This window comes from Channa argus, chromosome 5, assembly GCF_033026475.1.
Source record: "Channa argus isolate prfri chromosome 5, Channa argus male v1.0, whole genome shotgun sequence".
In the NCBI taxonomy this organism is placed as follows: domain Eukaryota; kingdom Metazoa; phylum Chordata; class Actinopteri; order Anabantiformes; family Channidae; genus Channa; species Channa argus.
Genome location: NC_090201.1, coordinates 24,756,485 through 24,776,573, shown reverse-complemented (window position 1 = coordinate 24,776,573; position 20,089 = coordinate 24,756,485). Strand labels below are relative to the sequence as shown.

Here is a 20,089-nt window from a genome sequence, read left to right as displayed (position 1 = left end):
CAGACCAGTGGAGTTATGGTGCTTTATTTATCGCTGAAAAGCCTTTTCATGTAATTAAGTATGACACTGGAACATCAATGACCAGAACATATTTACAGTTCAACATCATGTTTTCCTGCATCAGTAAAGTGCAGCTCCATCAACATGAGTCCTTCACCTGGTTACAGCAGGAAACACTTGGTTCCTCCAAAAAGGAAAACAAAAGTTCATTTATCAGTAACATTTGATTTATGCCTGTAGAAATGTCTTCACAATGTTATCTTCCCCATAGCTGACCACCAAAACATTTCTCAAATCTAAAGACTGGTGTTTTCCCTACAGATAATCACGATGGATAAAGGCAGATTAATGAATAAAACTGGCAAAAGGCATAACCCCCCCCAAATTATCAAGATAAATATGTGTGAAAGCAACGATTAAACTTAGCAATGGCAGGAGAAACACTCAGCTGCGCAATGAGCGACGCTCATTTGTTTTTATAAATCACAATTTTCTTATACATCACTCGTCTTAAAATGTCAACTGATTAAATGAACATTATAAAATGACCCCAAAAAAAAAAATGGCAAAATTGAGGGGACTCTTTGACACTTCGTGCTAGTGTTGATGATTTCCAAACTTTTCCAAAAGTCACAACATTTTGCAAACTGAACAGACCAAGAGAATAGAGCCAAGCCTCTTTTTTTTTGTAGCCTGTGCTTTGGATTTCATGCTGCATTTTTCTTTTTATCATCACATTCATTTTTCAGTTGGCTCTAATAAACATGCTAATGCATACGACTGAACGCTGGGATGCAATTACTTCTACAAATACCGAAAAAAAAGGTTGTTAAAAGATCATTACCATGGTGATATTAGAGCTAATCTTTTACTAAAGAACAGATTTTTTTGACCTTCTTCTGGCAAGAAAAGCTGATGAAAAGCTGCACCACCGCAAAGTGTTTGCACTACAGAAAGTCCAATTTACAATTTTCAAACCAATGACTGCGAAAGAACCACCTGACACCTGACTGTCAGCCACCTGAACATTTTGTTCCCTCGTCGGGCTGAACAAGTAATCGTTTTAAAATAGATAACGCTTTTAACGTTTTCACAACGCTGCAATTTCCGTTTCTTTTAAATGCTACAAACTCAGAGTGGCTGAATTGCTGCAAGAGTACTGTGTAACCTCAGTGTAAAATTCACCCCTCTAAAAAAATATATGTATATCTACACACTGAAGAAAGCCAGAGTCTCAAAAGAATTACAGATGTGTGAACAACTGTGCCAACAAACTTCATGTAAAAATGTGCTTAGAAACTAAGAGAGAGTGGATGATAAAATTCATGCAGGAAAGACGGGCCTGAAAATGTCACCAGGAAACACTCAGCAAGGCCAAATTTAAGGCCTTGGTAAAGATACCACACACACACACTCACACACACACACACACACACACACTTCAGTACTACTGCAATACCAGAGCTGTAAGGAGCTGCAGAGAGCACAGGGAATCGTAGCATTTGTCTATTTTCTGGCTTTAGTCTTCAACAGACTATAATTCAGTCAGGTAGGATGAATTTTACCAACAAAAGATACAAACTTTAACAATAAAGTGAAAATAATTTGGCAACAGTGCAAATACTTTCTTGGTTCTTTCAGTGGTCAATATTTCAAAATTTACAACCAAACTGTTGTTTTCATTACCAGTGTTTGTGCATAAACACAGCGACTGCCAAAGGGTTGTGTTTCCAAGATGACTGTATTGATTGTTTTAAATTAGAGAGCTGCAGATTCATTTTCAGTTCGCTGCCACTTTGTCATAACGTTTACAGACAGTTAAAGTGACCTTCAGAAGGCCAGTGGCTGCCTGGAAGGAAGGAAAGATTAGTTTGAAAACTCAATTTGAAAAGTGGTCACCAGGTAAACACACTACAAAAGGAAGATCTCTTCATAATAAAACTCCCTGCTCTCTCTTTCTTTTCTTTTTGTTTTATAAATCACATGTTTCAGACTAATAGAGAACAGATAAGGTGTCCAGAGAAACTGTCGCTTGCTGACAAAGTGCCTTTGAGCACTTTGATGAACGGCTCTGTCCAAATCAGCCCACTCAGTTTTCATCTTCAGTTCCTGGTTCCTCCCATGTAGTCTCTTTAATTACAGTTAGCTCTTTTTAATAAAAGCAGCATAAAAAACAGAAACTTACAGCTTAATCTAGATTTTAGTCTGTTTCTTGATAGTGGAGCTGATATAAAAAGAAATTCATTGCAACTTGAAAATTATTCTTTTTTTTTTTTTTAAACCGAGAATAAAATGTCATTCTGTGACGTTTCACGCCTCCTCTTACAATGAGGTTTATCCAACACAAACATCAAGCGAGTGCAGCCGACGAGGAGCACGTTTTTCAGTCCCAGGCAGCCCGGGCGGGTGGCCTTCTCATTCTTGAGCTGCTGTCTCCAGAGTACCAGCTGGGACTTGCCTGGGAGGTAAAACATGCATCCTCTGCATGTGTTAGGCTTCAGACTCGCCCTTCTTCTTCCCTTCCTCGCCGGCATCGCTGTCCTCCGATTGGCTGTTGCTAAGCACTAGGAACTGTCCCTCAGAAGCAGGTGGGTTGGCAGGGCGACTAGAGGCGGCAATCAAACGACTCTGCTCCTCCAGATCCTGGAACAACAACACTAGAGTTAAAAACAGAGTCTAGAGGAAGAGCAGGAATCTTTGAAAATAAGGGAATGTTAGTTTTAACCATTGGAAACAGACATTTGAGCACCAAACATAGTAAAAGTCACCGAGTTTGACATATATCACTGCAAATGTTCTATGTTCATGTCCTGTTGGCAGAGTGGAAAAGTTGGGAATAGTTTCCATGGTAATGAGTTGGGAGCATCCAAGATGGTGGCAGCTAATAGGTCACTAGTTAATCTAAACTAAGCAATTCATTTCTACATATTTCTTCATGTGTTGACTCCAAATTTCACCTGTAAACACAGGACAAACCTTTAAGGTACTGCATCTGAAAATTGTCTTCATTATAAAATTGTTCTCTCTCATTTCTACAGCCGGTAATTGTAACTTATAGACCAGACAGCTCTGGTCTATAAGTGCTGTCAAAACCTGTCACGTGAAATTTGCAGGAAATGTATTATTTATAATGGATGATGTGGTACTTTCATGTGTAATCTTTGAGCATGTGTTTAGCATTGAATAAGCAATTCTCAACGATAGTGAGGTGTCTACTGGAGCACACCGCCCGACAGGATATACAAGTGCTTTGTCCAAACTTTGTTAGCCACAAAAATAAGATTTTGAAAAGTAACAACTGAAGGAAACAGTCTGCAACAGTTCAACAGTTCTGAATCACAAATGATAAAAAATAGAAACTAAATACCTTTTCTATCTGTTTCTGTTTGCTGAGTTCCTCCTGCTGTTTCTCTTTGGCCTTGTCCTGCTCCTTCTTTTTCTCCACTGCCTTTCGGTCCTACGCAGCAAAAACAACAGTAAGACAAAAACATCTGGAGGATTAAGATCATCTTTACTTTACTGAGATCAGCTCACCATCTCAGAGTGGAACGCGATCTGCTTGGCCAGACCGATACTGTCGCAGATCTGAAACACATGGAGAAGACAGACAGCTCAGACAGACTGTCAAAGCAGAGGGTGAGACAGTGGGACCAACTGATGAACGGACAGACAAACCTTCTCTCCGTCGTTGTTGGACTCAAAAATGTAGCAGATGGCTCGGCTGTCACCTCGCCCGTCCCCTCGCCCACCTGGGGACTGCAAAACGAAACCAAACAACCTCTTGTTGTCCTGATGGGGCGAACACTGAACCACACTGGAGACCGGGAACTGGGCAGGACAGGGTAGGAGGACAGAGAATAAAACCTAAATCCTTACAAACATGTCTGGGGATAAAACTAAATCCAAACGGAGGCTGCAGATCATCTTACCCTGAGTCGAGTGACTTGTGTCTGAGGATCAATAAGCCTGAAAGACAAAGTCGGTATCATTACAACTTAAGAGATATCTGTGCTGCAAAGATGAATCAGCTTCTGAAATTATAACTTATTTAGAAAAAAGGCCATTCACAATTTTTGCACATATTTTTCGTGAACAGAGTTCATTCAGAACGAGTGTAAACTGACGATGTAATTATTAGAAGGAAAGGATGTGAACATGAACACAACATTCATGGTGAACGCACAGTGGAGGCTCTGTTCACTCAGTCTGTGTTTCTGAGCTCTGAGCCGCCAACCTTCCTAAAGTCATTCAGTTGTTATGTGTGTAAAGCGTTCAGGGACTGTACAGGGTGAAAGTTAATTACGTTTAAAAAGATTCAAGACCCAAATAGTCTGCATCAGTCACAGAAGTCTGCCGACAACACAAGTATCTGAGAGAAATGTCATAGAAATGAATGTGAATTATATCAAACGATCTGTGTAAACTGAGTGTGAACCTGCACACACTTAAACTCTTTGGCCCATGAATGCAACCAGGGACCTTTGTCACCTTTCATTCCCCATCCTCTGATGTCACTTCTTGACATTTAGAGCAATTATCCGAATACATTTTGAATTAATTAAATTCCTAATTAATTATTTGGTCACTAGTACAAATGTAGAGAATTTCATACTTAAGACAGTCACAGGTGACCAGCAGGTGTGACTCTGTCATCCTGAAGATGTTGTGGATGGCTCGGGCGGCCAAGATCTGCCTCATGGTCTCAGAGATGACGTCTGAAGACTCAGCAGTCTTCACCTCCATGGAGCCCAGGAAGCGAACAATGAAGAGCTGGTGGAGTATTGAGTCTGGAAAATAAAAACCCAAAATAACACATATGCAGTACTGCATATATCTGCAGTTCCATTTAAAATATTCCGGTAAGATCCAGATTTTTACAGCTATTGTTATAACCCTCTCATGATGACCTTTATGGTATAACTTCTTGGTCACTATTGAACACAATGGTTACACAATTGGCAGTGAATGTATCACTGTAACACACACAATGCAAATGTAGACTCATTAAATATTTAGAAGATGAAGGGAAAAAAATAAGATTTAAAACTAAAGACCAGTTATACCTTCACTGTCCTCTGAAGTGCTGTCTCCTGACTCACCAAATGGATTACTCCTTCTGCAGACACACACACACACACACACACACACACACACACACACAAAGAGTTAGTGAAGTGACCCGCTCAGTCGCCTGTCCAACAGACGCACACTTACCTGCCAGACTGTGCCGCCGCCTTGCTCTGTCCTGAGTTTTCCTCACTGACAGGGGAAATTATGTCAAACTGGATTGGTGTTTCCGGGGCGACCAGCGCGTCCAATGAGAGCACAGAGTAAGCAGGAGATGGTTCAGATCCCACAGAGCTAATACTGCTCGCTCGCCCAGCGCGCCCTTTACTGCAACAGAGGGGGAAAGAGATGTAGATCTGACTTGGAATCCGGCTGTTCTTGATTAAATCTGCCTGCAGACATAGCATGAGGTTGTGAGTCACATCTGGTCAGTGTCAGTCCTACCTGCTGGGTCTCATGCTTTCGTGTCTCTGTTGGAACGAAGGCGACGGCGTCACAGCTTCAAGAGCTGATTGGTTCACTCTGGCTGCCAGCTCCTGCATGTAGGAGATACGTCATTCAAAAAGCTGTTTCTGTTTTTAAAAGAACATTTCATACAACATATGCTACATGGTCAAAAGTATACAATCAGACAATGTCACGGGTGCTGCTGTATTTTTGTTCATTTTGTTGACAACTCTAAGCGTAAAAAATAATGAATTAAATGATTACCATACAAACCAGAAATATCCAATATCTAGCAAGTATTTTTACTCTAGTAGAGTATTTCTGCAGAAACAGTTTGGTAATGGCTGCTGGCGAACGTGTTTTTTTTAAGCTGTGATTTAATTTCGTTCCACTTCCAGTGGGACAAACATCTACTGAATATGCTGAATTTAGCTAAAATCAGAGGGAGCATCTCCCTCCACCCTCACGTTAGAGAACTGTCAATATTAAACAACATTCATATGTATCACCCAAAAATGAATTTCACAATGAGATGGAAGCTGGTCCAGCAAAATTACACACTACTCATGGCCCAGAGATCTGCTGGACAGTGAAAATCTATCTGTGATTTTCAATCAGTGGTAGTTGATTTGATCCGAAATGAGCGGAAACCTCACCCTCAGTTTGACACTGGCCATGGACCTGCCTGCTGCCATCTTATCGCTGTTCCTGTTATCATCCTTTTTAATGCAAAGGTGTGAATGTGTTGCATTTTGTTAATTTGATGCCACTGCTTATAACTATGTTGTAGCTGCATTTTAGCAAATCTCTGACCAGGTTCACAAGGTAATGGACAGTGTTACGACTGCAATAAGAACAATAATAGGAGTAGTAGTAGTAGTAGTGGTAGTGGTATCGATATGTGGTTGGGTTTGGCAGTAATTTAAAATATGTGGACAAATTAGAGGACAAGGAGGTGCATGACAGTTAATGGGGGGAAAAGACACAGACCTCTGCGTTCTCACTCAGGTAGATCCTCTTGGAGATGTTGTTTATGGTGGAGATCCACTGATGGAAGCAGCAGCAGAGACAGAGTATGAGAAACCACAGAGCAGCTGACAGTCAACACAGAACAGTCAGCACATGACAGGAAAACATTCTACCTCCTCACAGTCCTTCCGGCTCTCGGCCTGCAGCGTCACCACTCTGACCAAAGGGAAAAAAACAATCATGAGTGTAATTGCAGAGACATTTCTGCTCTATAAATCTGAACAGTGTCCAGCGCATATGATAAGAGTGACAAAAACTCACTTCTTGCCATCGAAGGAGGTGACCTGGAAGCAGAAGCGGCGGTCGTCACAGTCGACGGCCATGACGGAGCAGTTGTCGAGATCTGTGACCAGCCCGCCGGCCACCTCGCCCCGGGCCTGGTGCATCAGGTTCCCTCCCTGGGTGAAGAAGTACTGACGCTCCCAAGATGAGGACACCAGACCTGTCCTACTAAGAGCCACACAGAAACCCGAGTTTAACTCACTTAAAACAAATGAAATGTGTATGTCAATGATTTTATGAGTATAAAAGATTATTTCCAACTTTTTTATGTTAACACCAGGTATTAATATAGACACAGTAGCAGTTAGAATGACACAATCAGATTTTATGATCATGTCAAAAAAAGGCTTTTAAAATAAAAAGGGAATTTTTGGTATTTTGCCAATATTTTGACAGGTGGTGGTCTAGAGAGTGACACTGAAAACCAGGGTTGAGAGTGAGAGAAAGACAGGGACCTGTCCTGTAATGCACAGTGCATTAAAATTAATTAACTAATTTTAAAATGTAAAACCAATTTATTTATTTATTTGTTGTCCTTTTTTTAAGTCAGCTGTATCAACACTGCAACCCCCTAACATTACCAGCTGGAGACAGGCTGAGACACACCAGCACATTTCCTCTAATTTAGAGGTGAAACTGAAAGGGAGTACTACTAAAATGTAGTAATAATACTTCATTCTCCAGGAAAACTGTGCGCACACAGGAAATACAGCAGCTCAACAGTGAAACCGGAAATTAGTCAGAGAGTACAACAGTGATAATCATTTTACGGGTCCCCTTCATTTTGTCAAGTGAGTTTATCTAACCTGAAAGTTTGGTTCCAATCTGTCCAATTGTTTTTTTGCGATTGTGCACAGTCAGCTAATTGTGTTGGTGAGTACTTATGGTTGAACAGTTTTATGTAACACATTAAAGCTCCTAGGTGATTGTGCCATAGACATGCAGACTCCTGCACGGCACAGAGATTACTCAATATATGCCAAGCCTCAGCAGGAACAGTGGCCACACCACATCATTACAACTTGCACATTAATCTGCCCAAAACATGCTTTTCTCCATAGACCATCATTGAAAATTGTTAGATGTAATCAACACAATGTCATGTGTAAAGCCTTAATTTCTATTGCTGGACTCTAGAGTAGAAGAATGAACATACTGTTTGGACTATGAATTGCTTAGCAACTATCATAAGACTTTTCATCTGGTATCCAGTTGTTCTGAACACATGGATGCCACATGGACTGTTGCAGTGTCCACTCCCAACAGCTCAAAAGTCTTAAGAATGTAAGTGCATGTCCTACTTGCGGATGTACAGGTAGCCCTGTTTCCTGGTCAAGTTGCGACAGACAGGTGACTGGGCTGGGTCAGGGTCACATGGTATATACAAAGGGTCGCATGATCTCTCCAGCTGCTGGATAGTCTCCTGCATCTGCCTCACCTCCTCCTCCATCTCACGACGCACACTGCAAACCCAGGCACAGCTCGTTAACACCATAAAACACTTTAGTGTGACTGCGACGTAGTCAATAACACTCTGCATTTAAGACGTTAAATGCACGTTTTCTCTTTCTGTTTGCTCTGCATTTAAGACCTTAAATGCAGAGCAAACAGAAAGAGAAAACGATATCAGACAAGGCAATGAATGGTGGCTTCTTACTTTTGGACACTGGTTCCTATAGTTCCCAGGAAGTCCTCCCACTGCTGGGTGAGATTTTCTGACCCCAGCTTAAAGAAGCTAATCTGCACATAAGAAACACACATAAAGAAAAGTTTACCTCAATCTGGTTAACACCTGTTACAACACCCTAACATGTAACATGTAATGATCGGGTTTTCATGATCATGTTTTTTCAGTGGCTCTTCGTTGGTGCAGTCTAAAGTTTTGTATGGCACAGTGACCTGTAGTAAGTCTGACCTTAGCCGAGAACAACATGGAGTGTGGACATCTGAAAAACCTGTGATGCACAGTGTGTGAGAGAGTGTGTGTGAGAGAGTGTGTGTACCTGGGCCTGCATGTAGCCCAGCAGTGGCTCCAGCAGAGCCATCTTCTTCTTGTACTGTAACGTGTTAAGTGAGCAAAAGTAGTGCATCATGGTCTGGTGCTGTTTCTTGCGGGAGGTGTAGACGTCCTCAACCACATCTGCCCGCACCTGAGATACACAAGTTAATAATTTTTTAATATATCACTGCAACTCTACAGGGTTTCAAGTCCCTGTATGCCAACTGTGCTAGCAATAACCCGAAAAGGTTGACTGGAAGGAAAACAATGTAAGAACTAGATCTGCAATGAAGTGATCGACAACAAAATACAAATATACAGTTAGACGTTAATCGCACAAATCATTTGTTGTTCCATTTCCAGTGTAGCTAGTGTAGCTTAAAGAGACTCTTCACCCAAACATGTGCCTGTAGGCACTTGAGTTCCTCTAGATAATAACAACTCTGTTACAAAAGTCCTGAACATTTTTGGGAAGTTACACAGCTATAAAATAAGTAAAGTTCTATAATTAAACTAGAAAAGCATTTACAAAAAGAAAATGCACTGTGAATGCTTTGGTGCTGAAAGCATTTTGTGTGTTTCCTGTCTGTCTGCGTTTTGCAACCATGTCCTTAATAAGCTGAACGTTTTGAAATTTGAATGGTGTTTCTAGCTGAAAGGAGGCTGACGTAGTTAAGTGCCAAAACAACTTATTAGAAGAAGAAGAAGAAGATGGAAGACAAAAGCTAAATCAACTGCATATCATATTTCCATGGTTTTCTGGTGTCTTATTCAAACGTGCTGTCTAACAGCGCCCCCTCACTGTTTGCATTTAAAGTACTTGTCACCACGCTCTTTTTTTTTTTTTTGAGTCCTTTCAGCTTTATCGTCACAGCGGATCATAGTCCGCATGTTGATTTGGCACAGTTTTTACGCCGGATGCCTTTCTGACGCAACCCTCCCCAATTTCTACCGGGCTTGGACCGGCAGTGTCTCTGAGCAAGACGTCTTGACCAGAGACACTTCGACATATAGCCGGGACTGGTGGCCCAACAACGACTGCCTTACCAACTGAGCTACAGCCGCCCCAGGAGTGTGTCTTTTCCTAACCTTGTCATTGTCCCTCCTCTTGGACAGGCGACTGTATCTGTTTATGGCTGTATCATGATCTGCAGACAGAAACAAATTATTTTTCTCTTTTCATCAAACATAATTTAAACACTTGTCTCACACAATGTCTCATAACACTTATGTACAGACAGGCTATTGGTGACGAATGGCTAAGATGATCAGATAAGACACTACTTTAACTGCTTCTCCAATTTCCTATTACCTAAATTTAAACATTATTTTTCAAAGTGTTTGTACTTATAATATAATGCTCAACAGAGGAAGCATATTAGTAGAATTGAAAGGCAGGTGGTGCTTAGGATCTCACAACTGAAAAAAAAAGCACTACTTGGGTTTTTTTCTTTTTCAAACAATAGATAGTTGTAATAACTTACCATTACTGGATAGCTGGAAGACTTCTTTTAGAGTGAGGATCTCTGACGAGGAACAAAATCACAAAGAGACTTAATGGAAGATTGCAGGGGTTTACTTACAGATACAGATAAACTTACAGATATTTTTGGGCCTGTTTCAATTATGGAGCTGAATGTTATTACTGTGAATTACCAAGTTTGCTGAGAAAAAACCTTCACGAGTCTGGACAGAGCGCTAACTTTATCTTTAAGATACTCTGGAAAAAAAGACTTTGAGCCAGTGTTGGACTTCAATCATGCTCGTGACTGAGCTGGAGGAAATCCCTGCAGCTACGTTCCAAAAATTGGGTGGAAAATTTTGCGAAGTAACACACTCAGCTATTACATTTGCCTGCGAAAGAAGGAACGTGTTGAACATATACACGCGTATGTGTATGTGTTTTTTTCCTACCTTTCAGGTCTCTCTCTTTAAACTGAGTTATAGGAAACATCATGGCATCTGCAAGCTGGGTGGACAACACAGCATGACAGGAACTTAACTAGGATGGAAGAGAGAGGAAACAGAGTAACAAAGTTAATATATTAAAAAGCAGTTCAACAATCATAAAAGTGAACAGAGTATTTTACCCCACTTCTTACAGTTATTAACAGTAAGGTAGCGTCATGCCAGGTACGATATGCCCTTGTTGGACATGTAGGAGGATAAAAAAAACACGAGAAGACAAAACTCTGTAATGTCCGTGTTCTTACTCACCTCATCAATAACTTTTGCAAACTGCTGCAGGGTGGAGCTCATCACCTCATCATCACCACCCAGAGGAAATCGCTGCAAAGAACAGGAACAACATAGAGGAAAGAATAAGTCCTGATACCTGAGAGCATAGATTCATGGACACCAGCAAACTGTAAAAAGCCCAGCATGAAAATCTGTATCTCTCTGGCAGTGGGGGCAGTGGCTCAGGTGGTGGAGTGAACCCCCAAACAAGCCAGTGCATGTCTCAGTGCCCATCCCAAGTGGTGACCCTGAGCTAACAGGATAAGCCAAAGGAGAAAATTAATAAATCTACAAATGTTATTAAAATTATTATAAATTAAAATTGAAACTGTTTGCAAGATACCTGACAGTACATTGAGAGAACTGGTAACCTGAAATTGTGTTCAGAGAGCAGGTCAAAGGCTGCCAGAATAATGACAAAGCTGTCAAGATATCTTATTTTGGACAAGCAAACAAGTGTTGGATGACATTATCTTTAGGAGGTAACCTGATGTGTACATGAAGGTTCTATACATGTAAAACCTTGTGAAAACAAACCCAGAAGCCAGAAAACATAGTGGGTGGTGGTGGGGGTGGGGGGGGTCAGTGTTCGAGTCTGTTATCTAGTAGTCGTTTTATGTGTGGATGTAGTTGGACATAGGACATAGAGTGAAAAGGCAAAGACGCTGGATCCATTCAGAGCCCGTTACTGTGCTTATTGTCTGCTCGCTAACGGCAGATGGCTGTAACAACATCAGATATACTTTTTCATGTAAACAGTCCCAGTGGGTTCAGACTCATACACAAAGTATTATGGGTTATTTGTGGCTATAAGGCCTAAATGTAAACCCAACTCTAATGATATTATATTACACTTCTCATTAAGAGAAAAGGCTTCAGGGATGAAAACTCTCTTTTACAGTTCCTCAAAGGGACCTTTACACCAGAACTAGTGGGAAAGGGAGTTGTGCATGGAAAACCTTTTCTCCAACAGCAGCTCATAGGTTAAGGGTCATCTTATAATTGGAGCAGTTTGATTTCGAGGGTAATACATTATAGAAATATATCAGGTTATTTCTAGTTCTGCTGGATGCTGTCACAACATTGATGGCTACTATACTGCCCTACCTGTTTGTTGTACTCTTTCAACAGTCTGGAGGTCAGGTGTGTTGCAGCACTGAGCTCATTCTGAAAAAGAAAACAGCAGACACAGCACTGAACAGCTGGAGATACATTATTTAATCAGCTGCCACTTAATGGTCTGCCTACACCTGCAATGCCAGTGGCACCACACCTGTCAAATATGTGTGCGTATGTGTACCTGTGCATCATAAATCCTTTGCATGGCCTGAAAGAGCTGCGTACAGTAGTTGGAGATGGCTGCAGTATCCTCTTCAAACACTCCCAGCAGAGACCGTGTCTACCCACAAAACACAATAACACTGGTGAAAATTAGGCCAATGTTAATCATTTGACAATTCTAGAAAACTTCCCTCAACAAAAAGACGGCCTCAAATACTCCCTTGTGTAACTGCCAGATACAAAAGGCACATCTATCTATGCAAACACACACCTACTATCTGTCCCCAGAGTAAAAGTGTGTCATTAAGGTGTGTCTCAACTCCATGTTTTTGTCTTTAACAAGCTGGCTCATCTGTCACATTCATTCTTAAGTCACATGTCAATGTGAGGGAATAAATACATACATGCGTATGCAAAACACATTACTTAGAAAACCTCCTCTGGCAGATAGCACAGCTTGTAAACGCCTTCTCATTTCTTGATTTACGAATTGTCGCCCAGGAATTCGCCTGCAGATCACTTCAAGGTCTAATCTTGTCTTGCACATACAGCATGATCTATAGGTTTCCAATGCTGTTCATGTCAGTCAGTCTGTGAGGGTCTAAAAGCTCAAGCCGGTGTTTCTTGAAGTAGTTCGTGTTGGATTTTCAGAGTCAGATTCTCTTCAGATCATATTCCTATTTTAGAATCTACTTCCTTTGTCGTTTCCCTTTCTTGACTGACTGCAGGGTATTAGCATTCAGAATCGGCACATTCTTAGACCCTTCTCACTATCCGTGCAAGGTTTCCCGTTCCAATGGCTGCTAGAAAAAAACTGTTACTCATTCAACCTGTTCAGAACCTTTTTGGTGAAACCGGTTTTCCTGATTCACTAATAATAGGCCCTAATTACTAAAAGTCTGTTGATTAGTGTGCTTCTTAATCCGTTTGTTGCAAAAAAAAAAAAGGTTTATCATAAAATGTATGCTATACTGCACAGTGGCAAAGCAAAGTTGCAGTTGCTGATTCATTTATTGCCGTTCTACTAATTTATTAACCGGTTGCAGCTCTGACACGGCCCCCTGATTTAATCGTGGACTGAAGTGAAACATCCAACAACATCTTATCTCCATGCGTACACAGTTCTCGTTAATCTTACTGTGACACTGGCAATTTCACAAGCAGGTGTTTTGATCTGGTTTGGCTGCAGGAGTCATCATCACTGAACGGGGTGTGTTTCAGATCAGCTGAGACCGAGCAGCTGCAGCTTTCTGCTCTGTGGGACTTTCTCATCAAACGACACAAAGCATCTGACTGACACTACTGCTCGGCGAAACGCTGAACACTTGTTCCTTGACAGAGGAGAGCATCTAGCTAAGGAAGTAGCTGGCTAACTACTAGAGTTCGTTTCAGTGCCAATCAGCACTGATTAATGGGTCTCTGTTTGAGATTTTGACTTCACAGCTGATCAGTGCACCCGTCCTATTCTGATGGTACTACACAGCTGCAGTAGTCCGGTTGCCAGCTGACGCTTTCTGGGTCGTTAGCGGTTAGCATGCTGGCCGAACTTGGCATCTTTTCGCTGGATGTTGGCAAACACTGAGCCTACAAAGACAGTTAGCCTAGCCGTGCAACTGGCTAATGTTAGCATGCAAGCTAAATCCCTCCCGGATCAGAACGGTTACCTGCGGGCTGTCCTCCAGCGTCTCCTCTATCGGCAGCTTCTCTATCCCAGGCATGGCTGCGGCTGGAGCGACACAACTCGGTAACAATCCACGGCAAAAACACACAAGAAATCGATCCGTCAACTCCCAGTCAAGATTTCTTGGATGCACGAATTCACAACACCCCAAGAAGCCACTCCCAGTTCTGCATGTCCAGCCCCCGGCGTGAATTTTGTTTGGATCCAAAGACGTCCACGAATCCGATTGGTTCATTGTTTAAATGGGAAAAGGCGCCATGTTGGCTCTGACCAGGATTGCCCTTTTTTCTGTATCGGTATACGGCTCAGAGCCACAATGGCGGTTAGGTCTGCAAAGTTTGCAGGTAAGAAAACACTTTTTGTACCATCTATTTATTTATATTCTATTTATTTGGTCATACCATAAGGTTTACATTGTATCCACAGGAAAAAAGTATATGTATTTTACATTTTTATAGCACATTTAAAGCTACAATATGTATATTTTTCAGTCACAGTTGCCCCGTTTGTTTCAAGATCAGACATATATTTGTTCAAAATATTGTTGGTAGCTAATAAAAAAGCCATAACAAAAAGATGATACAAGTCGGATCCACCAACCCGAGAAGAACGGCTAAAAAATAGCAGATGGAATATACGTTTTGGAGCAACTGAACCATAAGATAAGGACATAAGAAGAACACTGCAGGGAGAAATGGATCATGTTTATGTGTGAACAACAGGATGAAGACTGGAACATTGATACGGCATAAAAACAATCTGTAGAGACAAGGTACCCTCAGTGTTCATTGGTTCAGTTTCTTTTCTCTTTTTTTTTCTCCTGTGTTTTCTTTTTTTGTACATATAAACAACAAAAATAAAGTGTTAAAAAAAGGGATAATCATTTTCAGTAGTTATCAATTTGTGCAAATATCTCATTTACCACAGATGTAAAGTTCTGGAAAAGCTTAAAATGTGATCTTGAAAGTGCTTCAATTTGATCTTTGCTTTTAAAGGTGTATGAACCCTGTACATAATACTGAACATAATTTATTTTTAATAATGATAAAACTAACAGTAATAAAAATGAGTATACGAACTGTGGTTCCCTATAAATTAAGATAACTGATGATCACATGCTAACAGAAGAAGGTCATTGCAATTATCTTCAACTTTACCTTCTCCACCATTAGCATAATGTACACGCTATTGATAGATAATATAGGTTACTCTGTACCTTTACTGCTGCCAAAGGAATTATATTTTGTGACTGATACTTGTGTGTTTACTTATGTAAAAATAGGATTCTTACTTATAACAGAGAATGTCTACACTGTGGAATTCGACTCCGGACTTAATAATTAATTAATTATTACATTTTCCATTTTATTTCTTTGACCCAATTATAAACTAAATATGCTACTGATATGTTACAACCAGTCCTGTGAGGTACACGTCAGTGCCACCCACTTACTGCAAAGATGCGGTCTCTGTAGGCAGCCACCCCTAGCTCACTTCGACGCCTCCTCGTTGGGGCATTCTGGGTCAACAGGTTGGTGTCTGGGCCATAGCATTCAGCTCTGCAGAGGCTGTCAAACCAATTGTAACCCCTGCGTACGTAGATCTGCAGACATGAGTTTTGATTTAGTAAATTACGCTTTTTATACGGGTGAAATAAAATGCTCCAAAGTCTCATCTCTCATACTTAAATGTGAATTTAAACAAAATTAATCAAAATAGGTTCAGTTGTATTATGAAGAAAAAACAACTGCATGCAATGTCAGAGAAAGGAACATGAACTATAGTTCAGTTTAACCAGTTTGAGCTAGCTCTTCTGACATGTGAACTTGTAGAACATTGCTCCATTGACTTTTTAGGCAAAATAAAAGTTCAACTTAATATTAACATGATCTAAAACTGAATAATATTAAAGACAAAAAACTTAGAGTCTCGTTATTGACCCAGTCTAGTTGTTAAATTAAGAGTCTCCATTTCTCAATCCTTCTGGCTTCACCCACCTTGCCATTTAGAACTGCAGACCAAACTCCACACCTCTGAATGTACAATTGTGCCATCGTGAGCCACTGGTCCTTCTCAGGGTCGTAGCGGTTGACAGTGTTGAAGCAAGTGTGTCCATTGAAGCCCATTCTGCAGAGCAAGGCTGACATAGGAGCGACAGGAGTTCATGGGCGTCACCTGGTGCCCCAATGCTAAACTTTTCTACGTCTTTTGTATAAGTTGTTTGGTTGCAACCATAATTCTAATGGCAATTTATATTTCAATTGGCAAGTTAATTTTTTATTTTGGTCATTTTTCAATTGACAATTAATATGCAAAGTGGGTTTCAATTCAATCCTCAATTCAGTTTGAAGTATTTAGATTTAAAAAATTAATAAATGCTAACCAATAGCATTTCATATTGGTATGTTTTTTGTATTCTTTACTGAAAGGGCAATTAATTTTTTACTTAGCATTTCAATATGCAATGTCATCATGTAATTTGAAAATGTTTGTTTGCAAAGTGGTAATTCAATCCTCAATTTATTTTGAATTATTTGTATTGAACTTTTAAATAAAAGCTAAATCAACTAAATTTCAAAATGCCCTGGCTTTTTGTAGTCTTTATTCAGTTGGCAATTCATGCAGTTTAGTCATCCAGTTTCAAAATACATTATTCAATTGGCAATTCAATATTGAAATTTGCAAATCAATCGTCAATTAAGTTTGAACTATTTTGATTAAACGAACTGAATTAACGCTAAAATCAACTGCATATCATATTGCCTTGGTTTTCTGGTGTCTTTATTCATATGTGCTGCCTAACAGTTTGCATATTCAAGTACCTGTCACCGCGTACCTGTTTTTTTTTTTTTTTGTCCTTTCGGCTTAAACCGTGAGTTAGGGGTCGCCACAGCGGATCATTCTCCGCATGTTGATTTGGCACAGTTTTTATGACGGATGTCCTTCCTGACGCAACCCTCCATAATTTCTATCGGGGTTGGACCGGCACTGCACAGCTGGGGAGGGGAACGGGCTGTCAGGGGTTAATTTCTTGCCCAGAGACACTTTGACATATAGCCGGGACCGAACCACCGACCCTGTGGTCCCTATTGGTGTCACAACTCAAATTGCAATGCAATCTGTCAGTCCTCTCGTCAAGGCGGAACCCTTGCTGCACCTGATTCGACCCGCCGCTACTCAGCCTCTGATTGGCCAACTCTAACTGTAAATTCAATCAGTTTAACCAACGAGAACCTGCCAATTAGACGATGATAACCGATCGACACAACCGCAGGAAGTTAATGTTAGTCCGCTTGCTATTGCTACTCTGCAACACCGACATCCAGCATGGATTTCACATCTCTAAACCAACCGAGACCTGGCTGTGGAGCAGCTTCACCTGTTAATGTCACCACAGAAAAGAGCAGCTGCAGTAAACATCGGAGGGTCTAAAGACATTACTTTTGGTAAGTTTGTTAATAATATTGTCAGCCCTAAAAAAAAAAAAAAAAGTTCAAGTTAATAAACCGCTCCTGTCACCTTAATAAACTTCTGATGTTATATGAAAGTTATCATAGCACAGTTTAAAATTAGGTTCGGTAATGTATTAATGTTGATGAAATTCTAAAGATGGTTTGATCTCACACGGCCACTTTCTAAAATACTTTTATATCAAATTACATGATCAGAAAATGCTCTACTTCAATTAATCAATCACAACTTTATTTATATAGGACGTTTTGGACAGTCTAATGCAATTCAAAGTGCTTTAAATTTCATTTAAAGACAATAAGATAAAAACGGTAAACAACAGGATCAATAAACGTAATAATAGTAATAATAATAGAAATAGAATATTTAAAAAAAACTTAAACTTAATAATATTAGAAATAAGTGCATGAGACTAGAGGACAATGAAACCAATGCAAATAAAAGATTAAATATTAAAATTAAAAGTTTGAATTCCTGACAAACATCACAATAAGATACTTCCAATGTAGATACAAATATTAATAAAACTAATAAAAAACAATGAATAAAACAAATGTCATGTTGCTTCTTTTTTTCTTCATTTATTTATATTTGTAAGACCAGTGTTGACATTACAAATTAGGTTTAAAGAGACACTTGAGAACAAGAAACATTTAATTCATTTTCTGAATTAATCATATTGTTTATCACTATAGAAACTGGTCCAGCCACATCAGCATGATACACTACTCCACCTGATGACCTCTTTCTTCAATACAAAATGTGTGGCCGACATAAATGGTAACGGTCCGCACTTGTACAGTGCTTTTCTACCTATTGGTAATCAAAGCGCTTTACACTGCTTCTGGTTTACCCATTCTTACTCACAAGCACACACACATTCACACACCCAATGGGAGCAACTAATTTAAGGTTCAGTGTCTTGCTCAAGGACTCTTCGACACGTGACTGGAGGAGCCGGGGATCGAACCAACAAGTGTGGGATTGACGGAAGGCCACTCTATCTCCTCAGTGTTCAGACTGATTAAAAATCTGCCTCAAGTGTATCCTGCAGTTCAGTGTAAAGGGTTTAATCATTTCTACCAAGCACATGAAGTATTTATAGCTAAGTTGATAGAGTGCACTGTTAAACATGCAGCATGACAGAATATCTCCATAATCAATTGCAGATTACAAATTGGAAGTGACAGAAATATTTGAAGGAAGGATAAAATGTGTTTATTTACGGCTGAACTAGAGATATTTGGACTCAATTTTTATACCAAGAGAGTTAGTGGATGTTTCTGCAGTTCTTGTGTGAAGACTTTTTGTTTTTGTTTTTAGGGAGGAGCAATTTTAATTTTTTTGTTTGTTACAATGCATGATCTCTCTAGGGTCTGTGGTTTCCACACAAGAGGGAGTCAAGTCAAGCTGGAGAAGTGTTGCTGCTAAGTTTCCACACAAGAGGGAGTCAAACGGGCAGTGTAACGCAGCCCTGAGAGGAGGAACGGTCACCTACACAAAAACCAGTGCACTCTACATTAATGCCTGTGCATGCTTGCAGACAGTGCAAGCTTAGTTTTTACTCGTCTTTTTCTAAAAGTGTCTTTTGTCAGACAACTGCCACAGAGTCAACTGAATTTTCCCACCAGACACTGAAGAGCTCTAGAGGTGACACTAAATACACGAATAATCAATTTTGCAAAAATGTGACACATTGACTCGTACCATCACAGTTAACTCTGCATAATTAGGTTTTAGGCAGTTTGTCAATAAAAAAGGCCATTTGTGTCCAAAATTCTATAAAAACCTTTTGCATGTAAACCTGCAAATAATCTGCAAGTTTGAGGATGTAGAAACAAAAGAGGTTCTAACATAAAAAGATTTTTTTTTTTTTTTTTGGATTCTGAACTCTTTCCAGCTCAAAACATTTAATGAAATATAGTGAAATCACTCTCTCTTCCTGAGAAGTGGTTTAGAGATTGATGTTTTCAATGTATTTCCCTTCAACCTTTTGTTCTTAATTCATGAGATTCCGTATCTGGGATAAAGTTGCCTTTCTGAGTCCACCAGTGATGGGTCACTTTAAGTCTGCTTAAGCCCTGAGCAAGCTTTGGATAAACTGATCCAATTTCCATTAAGTATTTCATTGCCCTGCAGTCCAGCCATGATTTTGGAAAATCCTTTTTTTTTATTTTTCTTTTACTTGATGCCAAGTTTCCCTCTCTCACACCTGTATTCAACAGTCAAGATTCAAAGAAGTGCATCACTCCCAGGGAAACTTGAGACATAAACACAAAAAGCTTTGACTTCAGTGACTGAGAAAAAGCGATTAAAAAAAAAAAGGTTTGACTGAACAGAGCAGGTGTGCAGTGCGATAAAGGGCAAAAGGTAACTAAGAATAAAATAACGATAACATCATGATAACCTCCTCACATCGGATGTTATCATGATGGGGGGTAAAAAAAAAGATTAATGAAGAAATTGATTATAATTTCTTATTAATCAAATCATGTAGAATCCACTGATGAGTGGCCTATAGTGAATCTGGGGCTTAGGTTTGTCATCCAGTCTTTGCTTTGAAGACCGGATGCGTGTTCTCACGAACCTGCCCC

The 20,089-nt window shown here is 40.0% G+C and overlaps 1 protein-coding gene across 2 annotated transcripts; it reads right to left on the bottom strand.

The window, feature by feature from the left end:
• Positions 1 to 8: 8 nt before the first annotated feature.
• On the bottom strand, positions 9 to 14,214 carry appl1 (adaptor protein, phosphotyrosine interaction, PH domain and leucine zipper containing 1). 2 transcript variants are annotated; one of them, XM_067505654.1, is made up of 22 exons: positions 14,008 to 14,214; positions 12,363 to 12,461; positions 12,170 to 12,229; positions 11,042 to 11,113; positions 10,739 to 10,826; positions 10,309 to 10,350; positions 9,914 to 9,972; positions 8,829 to 8,975; positions 8,483 to 8,565; positions 8,127 to 8,288; positions 6,805 to 6,993; positions 6,657 to 6,699; positions 6,505 to 6,561; positions 5,512 to 5,603; positions 5,215 to 5,394; positions 5,064 to 5,116; positions 4,613 to 4,787; positions 3,930 to 3,966; positions 3,676 to 3,828; positions 3,535 to 3,585; positions 3,368 to 3,457; positions 9 to 2,643 (listed from the first exon to the last, which is right to left on the bottom strand). In XM_067505654.1, exons 1-22 carry the CDS (start codon positions 14,059 to 14,061, stop codon positions 2,491 to 2,493), a joined length of 2,139 nt encoding a protein of 712 aa, XP_067361755.1. In that variant the 5' UTR covers positions 14,062 to 14,214; the 3' UTR covers positions 9 to 2,490. The 2 variants fall into 2 exon arrangements, with proteins under 2 accessions (XP_067361755.1, XP_067361756.1); XM_067505655.1 differs by having other exon boundaries at positions 6,805 to 6,990.
• Between the last annotated feature and the right edge of the window lie 5,875 nt (positions 14,215 to 20,089).

Excerpts from the sequence above, each read along its gene's own strand:
- appl1 (XM_067505654.1), bottom strand. The coding sequence starts at position 14,061 with ATGCCTGGGATAGAGAAGCTGCCGATAGAGGAGACGCTGGAGGACAGC. Across the intron at positions 6,562-6,656 it reads GCCGGAAGGACTGTGAGGAG|TGGATCTCCACCATAAACAA; the intron begins GTAGAATGTTTT and ends TGCTTCCATCAG. Across the intron at positions 5,395-5,511 it reads GAAAGCATGAGACCCAGCAG|TAAAGGGCGCGCTGGGCGAG; the intron begins GTAGGACTGACA and ends CCTCTGTTGCAG.